General features: G+C 41.5%; 1 protein-coding gene across 5 annotated transcripts in view; it reads right to left on the bottom strand.

Moving 5' to 3' along the window:
* TRPM6 (transient receptor potential cation channel subfamily M member 6) overlaps positions 1 to 15,671 on the bottom strand; it is a 255,335-nt gene that overhangs the window by 227,058 nt on the left and 12,606 nt on the right. For all 5 annotated transcript variants that reach the window (XR_004537426.1, XM_033926740.1, XM_033926754.1 and 2 more), the window contains exon 2: positions 1,223 to 1,302. Coding sequence is in view for 4 of the 5 variants with exons in the window: in XM_033926740.1 (XP_033782631.1) it covers positions 1,223 to 1,302 (80 nt within the window). In the remaining variant the exon portion in view is untranslated. The remainder of the gene's footprint in view (positions 1 to 1,222; positions 1,303 to 15,671) is intronic.

A 15,671-nucleotide genomic window follows, 5' to 3' on the forward strand; every position in this document is an offset into this window, starting at 1 on the left:
CCAGGGACGGAGCATGACGTATTGATTCAGGAAATCTGTTCCGGGCATACGGTGCCACAAGAAAGAAGGGACGGAGTCTGGAGTTGGCAGTGGAAGAGAAGGGTACAGATAGGAGGGGCTTGCCCGATGAGCGAAGATCACAGGGGGAACATAGGGGGAGATGAGTGAGGAGCTCACGGGGGAATACTGAAGCATTTTTCCCTAAGTGTCCCAGCAGTGGCGTAGCGAGGGTGAGTGACGCCCCTCCCCATCCTCTTCCTCAACTCCTGCCGCACGTGCACACCTCTTCCCCATTACCTTTTTTACTTTGGTGCAAGCAACCACCAACTTGCTGCCTGCATCAGCTTCGGCACTCCCTCTGATGTCACTTCCTAGGTGCGGGTCCTGGAAATGAAATCCGAGAGCGCTGAAGCTGACGCAGGCAACAAGTCGGTGGCTGCTCATGCTGAAGTTAGAAAGGTACAGGGGGAAGAGGTGTGCGTGGCAGGGAGAAGAGTGGGGAGAGGAGGAGGGGTGGCGCCCAAGCAAGACAGCGTCCAGGGCAGAAACCCTCCGCCCCCCCCCCCTTACTACGCCACTGTGTACCGGCAGGCGCACAATCTTTCTAACATACCTGGAGCAATGGAGGATTGAGTGACTTGCCCAGTGTCACAAGAAGCAGCCTGGGTCTTGAACCCACAACCTCAGGGTGCTGAGGCTGTAGCTCTAACTACTAGGCCACTCCTCCCAGAATGTGTTTTCTATACATATCGATAAAAAGAAATGTTTTCTTTAAGTTTAAAGATTTTGTGAAATCCAAAATGTCGTTAAAATAATAATTTTAATCCGCTTTAATTGGTTCTTCTAATGCAGAGTTGATTATTTTATGTTTTCAAGATGCCCATCTCAGAAAATTTCATTTTAAAGAATGAAGGTAGGGTTCTAGAATGATTAATCTTAAAAAGCCACTTCAACATCAGAAGTAGTTCAACATAACAATAAAGAAGGGGAAGACACATGGGATTTTATATACCGCCTTTCTGTGGTTACACAGTGGTTTACATATTATATATGGGTAATTATTTTGTACTTGGGGCAATGGAGGGTTAAGTCACTTGCCCAAAGTCACAAGGAGCTGCAGCGGGAATCAGACCCACAATACAACCACTTATTTCATTGTCCCACTGTACTTTGCTCTTTAACTAAAAAAACGTATCACTTCAAGCCATGATTAAATAAATACCTGTGAGGATCTCTTGAACTGGGTAAGACTTTTGCACATTCTCTTTTAAAGAAGACTCCTTCGATCCAAGATTTCTGTGACTAAAAGGAAGCAAAAATATGAAGGAAAAAAATGTGTCGTGAAAAGGCAAATCTCATTTTGGGGGTATCATTTCTGATATACAAGCACAAAGGCCTGGTGCCTATATCATCGTGCCTAGCCAATGCAGGCACCTAATTTAACTGATTAATATGCTTAATCAGCACCAATAATTGGTACTTAATATTTCATAATTGAAAGTTAGACCCTAACTCAAAAAGTGTGATTCTTTAAAAAGTAAGCATCCAGTCCAGAGCTTAAAGTTAAAAAATGGGCATAAGAACATAAGAATTGCCATCTCCGGATCAGACCCTGGGTCCATCAAGTCCGGTGATCTGCACAAGCGGAGGCCCTGCCAGGTGTACCCTGGCATAGTGTTAGTCCCCATATCACTGTATGCTTCTCAAGGGAGATGTGCATCTAATTTACCCTTACCTGTATCACTCTATGCCACTCTTAAGGAGATGTGCATCTAGTTTACCCTTAAATCCTAAAACGGTGGATTCTGCAAAATGGTTAGGGGCAGGCCAAGGCATGTTAGAGGCATGTTTTCGAGTTAGATGCCTGTGCTGAACTTAGGCACCATTGTGCGCCTAACTTAGATGCAGGCATTTAGGCTAAGAAAACTCTGGCATAAACACAATGGCCCCGATTCTATAAAGGGCGCCTAAATCACGCCTAACGCCGAGTGTGACTTAGGCATCCAAAATAAGTGGATAATGAACTATTTAAGAGCCTTAATGAGCAATAATTGGCACCTAGGCGTCCAAAGGACGGGGATGCCACTTTGTAGAGGCGTCCACAATTTTATGGATGCCCATGTTTAAAACTCGTACCTAACTCAATAGGCGTGTGCGTGGAATGGGCATGGTTTGGGCAATAATTCATTATAGAAGTCTTTTGAATCATTTACATAACGCTGAGCGACCTAGGACGTCCATATTATGCCTATATTGTAGGCGAATGAAAACCAGGTCTACTTTTGAGCTTAGTTTGGGCTTCAAATAGATCTGAGTTCTATGGACGGAACTTAGGCATTCTTTGGACGTCCTTAATGCAATCTGCTAAATAGCTCTCTGGATTTTTATTTTTGCTTTATTAAGCTCAAAATACATTTAATAAGGCACCACATAAACAGGGCACATCAAAACAGATATAATGCACGCAAAACCTTCTATTTTTGTGGACAAACAGCAATGCTATTTGCTAATTAGAGGAAAACATCCATTAACTGAAGCACAGCACATGAAAAACACAGCTTTAGGTTTCTTGCTAAAAAGCTACCCTTTTTTTCTGACTAAATAGTGCTCCAATCAGCTCATTCTTTAAAGCAAAGAAAGCACATGAAAAAATATATAGATTGCATACATAGCTTCATTTGCAAAAGCTAAAAACAGATACAGAACTTAGCATGGCTTCTACTTCATTGCAAACAGAGGTGTGCAGCTGCACAATACTGACCTCATTGTGAGATCATCAAGGTGCACCTGCAAGGTAGAATGCCACAATTAAAATATGTGTGGGATTTGAACCTATGACCTCTGGAAGATGGGCACAGGGCTTTTACACTTTGAGCCGCAGCAGCTTCCACTAATATCTTTCTTCCTCACATCTGATATGATAGCTTAGGGATCTGTTAAACTATGATCTTCGCAGGTATTTTCACCTTCACATGGCTAGAATCACTAAGCTTTCATGGTAGGAACCTCCACAACCAAAAGGATGTGGCTGTGGCTCACCGGGTAAAAACGATCATGGGTTCAAATCCCAACACATATTTTAATTGTGGCTGTGAGCCTGACAGAGATGGTGGATTAGTTCTTCAGCTCCTGTAACCTTTCAAATATTTTTAACTTCCATCTGATTTCAAGACATCTGAACTCAACAATCACTGGAATCCTCCCTTTCAAAATCTCTCCTTCGAAATAGCTTCAAATAAAGGAGGAAAGATACACAAATCTGAATCCATTTCATCAACTAAACAAGATGCATCCAGCAAGATTGAAGGCAACATGGCCTCAGAGATTCTGGAGGAAATCAAATCCCTCAGAGAAATAATGAATGACACCAAGGACAACACAGCTGAAATCAAAGAAGAACTTTCTACCTTATCGGAAGACTTTGCCCTGTTCAAAGAGCGAGTCTCGACTCTGGAAGCTAAATCTACGGTAGTGAAGGCAAACATAAAATCGCTACAACGCCACATGAAGAAAATCCAACTGATTAAAAAAAAAAAAAAAAGAAGACTCCAACAACCGTTCCAGACAAAACAATATAAGAATCCTCAGATTACCAGAAGGTAGAGAAGGTGGAAATATGGTTCCCTTCCTAGAATCTTTTTTACCTTCAGTTCTAAATCTCCAACTTCAAAAAGATTTAGAAATAGAATGAGCGCATCGCTCTCCTTCTGCGCTACAACCACGTTTTCAAGATTCTTCAAAAAGCAAAATCATCTGCTCCAATTAAACACAAAGGTCATACCATTATGTTCTTGCCGGATCTCTGCAAACAAACCATTAAATCACAGCAACTCCTAGCTTACCGACCATAACTTAAGAAAATGGGTATCAGATTTGGTTTGTTTTATCCTGCATGGATGCGAGTCATTCTTAACAATCAAACAAAGGATTTCACAGACCCCGATCAATTAGCCACCTTCATCGAGGAACGTAGGCCCATTCTTATCAACGATGTCTGACAGATGAGTATTCTACAATGGTGTTCCTTTGTGTATTTACATCTACACTCTCTGTTACTAAGCTGTGATTTATCTTCACACCCAACACTATTGATTAGACTGTCCTGATGTCTAAGCTTTCGCTGTGTGGTCTCTGGACTTACAAGTTGGACAACTTCCAGTTTAAACATGTTCTCACTGTCAAAATGTGCATATCTTTACTCATATAGGTTGTATGTTAAGCTGTTTTGCTGAGTCGCCCCTTCATTCTCGTTCTCAGTCTCCCAGTAACTCGAGGCATGCAATTATATAATTGTTTGTACCTCCTTTGTATTTCGTGTTTATTATCACAGAGTCGATTTCCTCTCACATGGCTTAGCACCCTTTCTTTGTTTTTTTATTATTCATCATTGATGTTCCTTTATATTGGTACTATGCTAAATATTTGCTGCCATATACACAATGGCAGTTAAACTAATGTCTCTCAATGTCAAGGGTCTGCATAATCCTATCAAACGTACTAAAATTATGAACTATATTAACACATTCAATCCTGATATTTTATTCCTACAGGAAACGAATTTGCATATATATGAAGCAAGTACACTTAAGCAGCGCTGGTCCTTTCCACCGTTTATATCCCTGGCTCAAGATAGGAAAAATGGAGTTCTAACACGCATAAGACAAAGATCTGATTTCACTATATTACATAGCTCTCACGATGTTATTGGCAGATGGGTCATGGTTGCTTTACAGATTGGTACACACAAATTTTGCTTGGTTAACAGATATGCTCCAAACTTAGATCAGCCGGATTTCTTTCAGGAGCTGGCAAATCACGTCATTCAAGAACCAGATTCCCAATAGGTGGTGATCTTAATTTGGTGCTTGACCCCTCTCTAGATAGACTTTCCAAAGCCACTTATAGACGTCCTAAAGCATGGTTTTCTCTCACTGATATAATGTCCCAACAGCACCTGACAGATGCTTGGAGATTTTTTTACATCCCTTAGATAAGAAATTTTCATTCTTTTCTGCCCCACACTCTACATACTCTCAAATCGATTACTTCTTAATCAGTAACTCTCTCCTCAATTCTCTCTCATCTGCAAAAATGACAGAAATTAACATCTCAGACCACACCTCTACTCTCATTACCTTAGAGGGGTTCTCCCATTCACCAGCTCCCAAACAATGGAGATTCAACTCGGATCTCTTGAATGAAAGCTCATTCAAAGAATCCATTGAACAGGCCATTTCAGAATATTTTCACTTCAACCTCCCGGAACATACTAACTGGTCTACTACCTGGGATGCATTCAAAGCATCCAGGGGGTTATTATTTCATTTTCCAGTAAGTTACATAAGGCTAGAAAGCAGGAGTTAACCTTACTCTCTCACAAAATTGCAGATTAGAATCTACTCATCAAAAAATCCTAATAATACAATAGCACTCTCTGATTTACAGAAGCTAAGATTTCAGTACAACTCTTTATTGAGTAAATCTGCGGCACACGCCGTGTTTATGAGAGTTGCCAACTATTATCATGAAAACAACAAAGGCACTTACTGGCATCTTACCTAAAAAAGAATTTAGAAAAATTCAATATTTCTTGTATCACAAATGAGAAAGGACATAAACTAACAGACAATGAAGAAATTATTTCACACTTTAAAGAGTTTTATTGGAAGTTATATTCCTCTGAGACTGCCTCTCATCTCAATGCCTCTGAATTTCTGGATGGCTTATCTCATCCCTCAATCTCAGGCGAGGATAATGATCTTCTCTCTAGATCCATTTTCATTGAAGAGTTATATTCTGCAATGGATCACTTATCTATTAATAAATCTCCCTGGCCTGATGGTCTCACAGTAGAATTTTTCAAAGCCTTCAAAAACTCCATTTCCCCCCTTTATGCTCAGTTATTTTCAACCTTTTTTTTTAAAAAAATTCCATAATATCCGGTTAGCGCATGCTAATCATAAAACACAAACCCCCCACATTCTATAAATGATGCACAAAATTGCGTACAAACTTGGTCATGCACCCAATTTGGGTACGTGCACCTAATTTGTGCATACAATTTAACTGAGTAGCAAGTCAGTTAATACCAATAGGGCGCTAACCATCAGTTATTGACTTTGGCCCCCTTTTATCAAGCTGCACTAGGGGTTTTATCACAGGTTGATGTGGTAAGAACTTCGACACTCACAGGAATTCTATGAACATCGGAGCTCCTACCACAGCGGCCTGTGGTTAAAAAAAACCTTAACGCAGCTTGATAAAAGGGGGTCTTCAATTGGCACCAATTTACACACACACAGACCCTTTAACTAAACCACGATAGTGGTTATTAGCGCAGGGAGTCACACTGAATGCTCCATGATGCTCCTGACACTCGTAGGAAACTCTATGAGCATTGGAAGCAGTGCAGAGCATTCGGTGCAGCTCCCTGCACTAATAACTGCTATTGCAGTTTAGTAAAAGGGGGACAGTTTGCTAGTCACTATTCTGTACAGATGTGCATGTAAAATTTTTAGCATGCAACTGAAAATAGGGTGTGGCCATGGGAGGGACATGGGTGAGTCAGGGGCATTCATTAAAGATATATGCAGTGTTGGACTTCTATGATCACTTTGGTGGTCTTGGATTGCTGCTTAGGATAGGATACTTTTTTTTTTTGGGGGGGGGTTCAATTTGCAGGTCTCCCGGAGGCCACAGAGTACGGGCCTCTGGAGTGATTGAGACCTTTTGGTCACCTGCTGTTTGGTTTTCCTTGGAAGGGGGGGTTGGGGGTTTAGGTGGTGAGGTTAGGTTGGGGTAGGGGGTGAGATTGGATTGTGTTTGTTTACTTTGTATTTTCTATATCAATAAAAACAGATTTGAACTACTAAGCCACGGAATAGAAGGGGACGTACTCAGATGGATAGGCAAATGGTTAGAGAATAGATTGCAGAGGGTATGCATAAATGGGAATTTCTCGGATTGGGAGAAAGTGACAAGCGACGTACCCCAGGGCTCGGTTCTTGGGCCCATCTTATTCAATATCTTCATAAATGACCTGGAAGAGGGAACAACAAGTAATATAATCAAGTTTGCAGATGACACAAAACTATGTCGGGCAGTTGTGTCACAAAAGGACAGCGAGGATCTCCAGAAGGATTTGAACCAGCTGGAGACATGGGCGGAAAAGTGGCAGATGAAGTTCAACATAGAAAAATGCAAAGTGATGCACCTGGGTAGGAAAAACAAGGCACAGGAATATAAAATGTTAGGTGTAACATTGGGCAAAAGCGAACAAGAAAGGGACCTGGGGGTACTAATATACAGGACCCTTAAGCCATTAGCTCAATGCGCGGCAGTGGCAAAGAAGGCAAACAGGATGTTGGGCATGATAAAGAAGGGAATCACGAGTAGATCGGCGGACGTCATTTTGCCGCTTTACAGAGCACTTGGAATACTGTATCCAACACTGGTCTCTATACCTAAAGAAGGATATAACCCTGCTGGAGAGGGTATAGAGGCGAGCCATGAAACTAATAAAAGAAATGGATAATTTGAGCTATAAAGAGCGCCTCAAAAAACTGGGACTGTTCACCCTCGAAAAGAGGAAACTGCGAGGGGATATGATAAAGACTTTTAAAATACTAACAGGATTTGACAAAATAGAGCAAGAGGCACCGTTATTCACATTGTCAAATGTGACACGAACAAGAGGTCATGGACTCAAACTGAGGGGCGGCAGGTCAAGGACGAATGTCAGGAAGTTCTGTTTCGCATAGCGAGTGGTGGACGCTTGGAATGCTCTCCCGAGGAGGTTGTGACGGAGACTACCATTTTGGGATTCAAGCGCTAGTTGGATGCCTACCTTCTTGCAAATCACATTGAGGGATATGGGTAATCAAGGTCTCCATCAGGGAGCACCTGGCTTGGCCTCCGCATGTGCGGGTCGCCGGACTAGATGGACCTAGGGTCTGATCCGGTGAAGGCGTTTCTTATGTTCTTATGTATGCAGTGTTATAGAATATGGAAGGCACGAAAATTTACACCAGGTTTCTGTTGGTGTACATCCTTGTTACCTAAAAGTTGGGCATGGATTCTGGTGCTGAGCGCCCAACTTAGAGCAACGTTATAGAATAGCGTTTAGCGCACATTTGTTTGGCACCATTTACTAAATCTAGTCTTAACTGAATACTGCAGGAGTATTCACTTTCTGCCTAGGCCATACACCCTCAGAAACTTTTTTCTTAAAAATTGGTATTGCACGGGTTACTGCACGCAAGTATGCACTAACCACATGTTAAGGGTTAAATTTACACACTTAAATTTGGGCACGCTCCCGAAATGTGTGTGCTGATTAATTGGTTAAAAATTCAATTAATGTGAATAATTGGGTACTAACAACAAATTATTGGCATTAACAGGCACCCATTAAAAATATGTATACACATCTGGCTGTGCGCCATTCTGTAAGGCATGGTTTCTACGTCTAATAGCATGCAGCTCAAAAGCGGTCATGGCCACAGGAGTGGTATGATTGTATCAGGGGGCATTCCATAAAGTTATTTATGTTCTTGAGACTGATTTAAAAACCTTTTCATGATGCATTTATGACCTAATGCTCCCCCCAACTTTTTTTTTTTTTCCTGGTTTTCAGGCCTGAAAGTGGAGGGAGCCAGTGAATCCCTGTGACAGGCATTTTCAGCTTATTTTTTAATTATATTCTTTTAGGCCCCCTTTTATCAAACCGCAGAAGAGGAATTTATCACAGGCCAGAGAAATAAATGCTCCAATACTCATTCAATTCCTATGAATGTCAGAGCATTCACCTCACCAGCCCAAGGTAAAAAACCTCTACTGTGGTTTGATAAAAGGGAGTCTTAATCTAAACTAAGCTAAACTAAACCTTAAGTTTGTATACCGCATCCTCTTCACAAACGTAGAGCTCGGCACGGTTTACAGGAACTGGTATAGAGAAGGAACTCCAATGAAGGGTTACAGGACTTAGTATAAAGAAAGTTTAGAGGGACTTAGTATACCAAAGATGGAGGAAGTAGGTATTACATTTTTGAGAATAGCCAAGTTTTCAGATGTTTTTGGAAAAGTTTGAGGGAGCCCAGATTCCGGAGTGGGGTAGTATAATATATTTACAGTCAAACCTTGGTTTGTGAGCATAATTCGTTCCAGAAGCATGCTTGTAATCCAAAGCGCTCGTATATCAAAGCGAATTTCCCCATAGGAAATAATGGAAACTCGGACAATTCGTTCCACAACCCAAAAACTTTAATACAAAATACTATATGTACTTGTATTGAAAGATTTTGCTTGTTTAGGACAGTCACTACACTCTCGCAGTGTCAGAGAGAGAAGAACCATCGGCTCAACTGTGATGAATTGACACGTGTTTACTGTATGTACTCATATTGCAGACTTTTGTTGTTTAGAACAGTCACTACACTGTGCAGCACCATCCCCTCAGTTGCGATGATGTGAAACGTGTACACTGTGTACACTGTATGTACTTGTATTGCAAGACCTCGATTGTTTAGAACAGTCACTACACTCCCGCACGTCAGAAAGAGAAGAACCATCGGCTCAGTTGTGATGTGTGTATACTGTATGTACTTGTATTGCAAGACATTGCTTGTCTTGCAAAACACTTGCAAACCAAGTTACTTGCAATCCAAGGTTTTACTGTATATATATATATTATTTGTCTTTCTTCTCTTATTTTTAATCTGTTGTTTATATTGTAATTTCTTTTCTGATTTTTTTCTCTTTTAGAATATATTGTAAACTGCCTAGAAAATTTGTTAATTGCGCGGTATAGCAAATTTATAATAAACTTGAAACTTAGAGAATATGGCCTCAGCATGCCTAACTTGGGTACCTGCATTTACACCAAGTTTCAGCGAGCATAAGTCTGGCACCAAGTTAGATGCGGGAATCAGCACTAAGCACGATTCTATGAAAAGTGCTCACTCTTTATGGAATCATGCTTAGGGCCGATTTTTTCCAGTACCAATTTTTGCTTACCGTTTACATAATTCCTCCCTTAACATCTTTTTAGGGCTCCTTTTACAAAGGCACGCTTGTGGTTTTAGCCCGCGCTTAGCACGCGCTAAAATGCCCCGTGCACGCTAGCCACTACCGCCTCCTTTTAAGCAGGCAGTAATTTTTCAGCTAGCGAGCGCTAATCTCGTGCGTGCGCTAAAAACGCTAGCGCACCTTAGCAAAAGGAGCCCTTAGCAAAAAAAAAACCCAAATGGTATACAAGATTTAAAAAAAAATAAATAAAAACCCAAAAAGCTATGATTCATGCCTCAGCAAGCCATCTAATAATAAAACAAACGGAACATTCTGGCAGGAAAGAGGGCAGTTGCCACATTCAGCTGCACTTATGCTGCCCATCCCCAACTTTAATGTTCAAATGTAATAACATATATACAATCTGGCAACAGAATCACTTCAGTTTGCCATTCACTTCCTTCTATAAAATACCGACAGCTTAGAAGCATACCATCAATGAAGTTTTCCTTCTAGAAATATAGCCTTTCTGATGTATCCCAGTCTACTTTTTATTCAGCCAAAATCAGAAACCTGAACTCTGAGTCAGTATTCTTTCAAGATACGGAACAACCTTTGGAGTCATTTCTAGGCAATCCGTCTTAGTCAGAACCACTGTATTTCTCAACAATCATGAAGAACATACAAACAACACACAAACCAAAGCCTAAAAATCTGTGAAACAACTGAGAAGGAAGAGCAAGGAGTATGGGGGGGAGGGGGGGAGACCCAACAGCATTTACCAAAACCACAAGCTAACTCATTTTGTTTAAATTCAAACAATTCTAGTAGAAGTGAGCCAATCGAAGACTGGTGCTGTCCAATATAATTGTCTATACCTAGATCACCCATCCTAACCAGATTCAGGAGGCCATTGGGTCTAGTATCCACTTCTTTCCACAAAAAGAATAATGCCCAAAAACCTGCCTAATAGATAGCTAACAAATGTTAGTATACATACTGCAGATATTGTAACAGAGTACTGGGGCACCTTACAGGGCACTGCTGTGAACTTTACAAAAAGGGTGACACATAAACATCTCACCAGAACTCCCTTATAAGTCATGGTGAGCCCCCCCCAAAACCTACTATACCCACCAGTCAACCACCCCAATGGCCCTTATGACTGCAGGTGGCACCTGTTTGGCAGTACACCCCCCCAGACTACTTAAGCCACCTCTGTGCAGCTCTACTAGGCTTTCCTATGCCAGGTGCTGATGTTCTGGAGGCAGGTATGTACGTTTTTATTCCAATTTGTATGTCGGTGGGGGGTGAGTCAGTGATCACTGTGGGAGTATGTGAGAGTCCATACTTTGTCCCTGCAGTGGTTATCTGGTTACTTTGGATACCTTCTGGGCACTTGTACCTATTTTTAGATCGCCTAAGTCACAACGTCTGTTCCGTCTAGGTAGTCTTATCAAACTTTCCATTATCACTGCAGGACGACCAAGTTTGGTTGGCCCACATCCTGCCCACCTCCCGCCCTAACCACTCCTTGAAAAATGCCCCTTTACACTCTGGACGCTCAGCGGCAGTCAAAAGGCCTAAGATGCCCTAGTCCAGCTCACACTATTCCTCTAACATACACCCTTAAGACTGAGATGAACTGCAGATGAACGACAGAGAAATATATCTAGAAAATAGGTTTCAAAAATAGTGAATTGGAAGGGTTTGGCAAGAAAAATGTCTATCTGCCCCTTTATGCCATCTTTTGAACATTTTTCTTTTTTGAAAATTAACTCCTTAGTCATGTGGCACTGCTACGGAGGGAGCTGCACTGGTTACAAGCACATATTACGAGGGGGTGCTGAAAAGTTCTCAGCCCAACCAACCAGTTACATTTATATCCTCCTTGTTGACGATTATAGATCAATTAGGCAAATTTTTGAGTTAAAGGGTAAATTAAAAGATAAAACAGAATGTTTCCCTTTATCAAATTTGGTTTCTAAAATTGATAGTGCACAGTATCCATACCAATAAAAGCTATTTTATTTTAAATATCTAGGAATCTGGTATGGAAACACCTTGGAAGATACTGTGGACAAAAATATTGTGATTTTGCTGACATTATTGAAAGAGTTGGTGGGAACATGGTCTGCATAAGACCAGTATCTGTCCTGTTGAGGTAGAACGGAAACTATCAAGATGGTGTTAACGTCTAAAATTAATTATGTTTTAAATGTGTTACCATTACTTTTACCAGCAACTTTTTATAAGACTCTGAAACGTATTGTTTCTAAATTTCTCTGGCTAAAAATCATCCTTCAAGGATTGTGATGTGGAAGTTGCAGAAAGTTAGGGAATTGGGGAGGGGGGATGAATTTAAAAGATTATGAACATTATTATTATGCCTACAAGTTGCAGCAGAGTGGTTATTGGTTTCTAGAGCATTGCTTGCAGAAAAAAACAGTTTGGCTAGTGGTAGAAGAGCAGGGTTACCAAACAGTTTTGTGAAAATGGGGGAGTCTGTCCAGGTTTAGCTGGCTTTCCTGACTCCCCCACCTACCTCTTTCCCGGACCTGGCTGCTGTAATTGAACCCTCGGGAAGCCGGCAGCAGCAACTAGGTAAACCTGCTACTACCGACCTGCCCTGGAAGCCACCTCTCTGCAGCGATGTCCTGTTCCCACGTAGGCAGGACTTGCAGAGAAGCAGCTTCCTGGTCAGGCCAGCAGTAGCAAGTTCACCTCATTACTGCTGCTGGCTGCCTGAAGATTCAATTACAGTAGCCAGGCCGGGGGGAGGAGGTAGGTGGGGGAGTCAGGAGCTAGAGAGGTTGTGAGGGAAAGCAGCATCGTAGAAGGGAGGGGTGGGGGCTAGAGAAACAGCATGGAGGAAGGGAGAGCTGGAGAAGCATTATGGGAGGGGAGAGAGAGCGAAACAGCAGAAGAGGTTGGAAGGAAAGAGAGAGGCACCCATGGGGGCAGGGGTTGGAAAGAAAGAAAGAACCACAGGAGAGTGGGGTTGGAAGGAAAGAGAGAAGCACTCATGGGGGTGGAGGATTAGAGGAAGGGAGAGAGAGGGAAGCACTAAAAGAGTACAGAGGTTGGGAAGGGCTGTGGGTGGTGGAGTATGGATGGGGTCATGTGTCCTTGTTTTTGATCTTCACAAATATGGCAACCCTATTGAAGAGCCTACGGTGTCATCCACTTTGTTGTCCTATCTGGTGGAGATGAGTACCTGTTCTAAGGGAAAGTGATTCCCTGTTATGATAGCTACTATGACTGCTTTCCAGAGGCTTGAGGAGTTGTGGGGGGGAAATAATGATGGGAATTATAATTGTTTATTTGGAATAATCCAAAGATACAAATAGCAGAGACAGCAGATATGACTCTTGAGGAAGCTGTTACATGATGGGAATTTTAAAACCTTTCAAGTGCTACATGATTAGTATGCCAGACTCCCAGTATTTTGCCTGGATGCAATTGCAAAGTGCACTTCATGATTCCAAGTTGAATTTGGGAAGGGTCTTTAATTCATGGTGGCTTCCAGCTTTTGTGGGAGGAAACTTACAGTTTCAACTAGTGCAGCATATGAGATTTATAAATAGATTAAATGTATAACAAAGAAAGTTTGCATTGGGATGCAGCAAGTGTGGGAATATGATTTGCAAGACAGCCTAACTGAAACTCAGAGGCAGTCCTTTAGATTGTATGGTACACATTCGACTTTTTCAGCATCAAATACAGTCATTTTTTGCCTTTTACATCATTTTCTATGAACACCCCTTAAATATAAAAAATGTAGAAAAGAAACAAATGTCTCTTGCTGGTCTTATAAGGGGTCAGTTGGACTCTGACTCATTTGATATATGAGTGTCCAAATTTGCAAGTCTATTGGAAAGATGTGTTGCAAAGGATAACATCTATTTTGAGAACAGACATTAATTTGTTGCTGAAAGTAGTTATTTGGAAGTCCTTAATTCTTTCAGCTTCCGTTCCAAAGTCTACAAAGTGTCTTTTTGATTTTTTTTAAATTAAAGTGGCACGAAAAGTTATTGTAAATCTTTGGAAGGATACCATATATGCTTGAATATAAACCAAGAGTGTGGTGCAATGGTTAAAGCTACAGCCTCAGCACCCTGAGGTTGTGGGTTCAAATCTCATGCTCCGACTTGTGACCCTGGGCAAGTCACTTAATGCCTCATTGCCCCAGGTACATTAGATAGAGTGTGAGCCCACCAAGGACAGATGGGAAAAATGATTGAGTACCTGAATGTAAACCACGTGGCTATAAGTGGTATATAAATACATAAATAAATAAAGATTTTTGGACCAAAAAAAGGCCCAAAATGGGGGTCTTTATTTATATTTGAGTCTTCCCTCCCTCCCCCCCGATGGCCCATTCCTATCACCCACCCTCTCAGTAGTGCCCCCCTTGAAATGACAGACTTCCCCCGCTGTCAGTGCCCGCCACACATACGAACCAGCACCATTCTCCCCCTCCTCCCAAATAGGCAGATGTTAGAGGAAAGGGGTTTTCTGGTACCTAAATGAAAAGGCAAATGGGAGTTGTTAGATCATTATATGTTAATTGAGGCTTGAGAGGTTTTATGTTCTTTCTTATTGTAAATTGTTGATATTGTTTTGTAAATGTTATTCAGCTGATTTCATAATTTAGGCCCCCTTTTACAAAGCCGTGCAGGCGAGTGCTGTACGGCAAATGCTCCAACACCCAATTCCTCTGGGCACAGAGCATTTACTGCACTGGCCTGTACTGTTGGGCTTTGTAAAAGGGTGAGGGGTTCATTTTTGAATTAAATAATAAAAATATTCAAAAAAAAAAAAAAAAGAACTGCAGAACCAAATTAGGTTTTCACCTTCGATAATCTTCTTTCCGTTAGTCTCTGGAGGATTCAGTACGCTAGGTGTTCAATCCCTTCCTGCAATCCGGGAGTTGCAGAAATCAAAACGCTTTTCTGAGCACATGCTCCTCCCACCTTAGAAAGAGAGTTAGAGCCCCCTGCAGTTCAGTCCCAAAGCCAAGCAATGTACCTGAACAAATCCATGACAAGGAAGAGGGTAGTGGGGAAGCTCCCTAGCAACATAAACAATGGATAGAATGGAGAGTGAAGAGAAGATGAGGAAAGCAGAAACCAGAGTTGATAAAGGTAGAAAAAAGATTTGATTTTGTTGCTTTTGAATAAAGTAGTATCGTAGCTGTACTGATAAACATTTATAAACAGAAAATTGAAATAAGGTAATCTTTTTATTGGACTAAGTTTAATACTTTTTTTTACTAACTTTTGGAGACCAAGATCCCCTTCCTAAGGCAGTGGGGTACCAAGGGGGGGAGCAGGGCAGGACGGGCAGTCCACCCCGGGTACAGCTCCTAGGGGGTGCTCCTCCGATCCTTTTTTATATTGGGGGAATGCTAAAAAATTATCGGCCCCAGGTGTCACATACCCTAGGTACCGATCAGTGAAGATAAGTGGAATAATTCCTCTATTATTTAATTTTCGTTGGCACATTACAACATAGCATAAGACTTTATCACATAATGAAGGTTTTTTGCCAGTGAGGTGAATGCTCGACCACCTCTTTGAGCCCTTTGAGGCTTTTTCCTTCATTTTTTTTGGATTGAGTTAGGTCTATGCTGTCCCTGTCTTACATTCTTGGACATCTTCATT

The sequence above is a fragment of the Geotrypetes seraphini genome, chromosome 1 (assembly GCF_902459505.1).
Source record: "Geotrypetes seraphini chromosome 1, aGeoSer1.1, whole genome shotgun sequence".
NCBI classification, from domain to species: domain Eukaryota; kingdom Metazoa; phylum Chordata; class Amphibia; order Gymnophiona; family Dermophiidae; genus Geotrypetes; species Geotrypetes seraphini.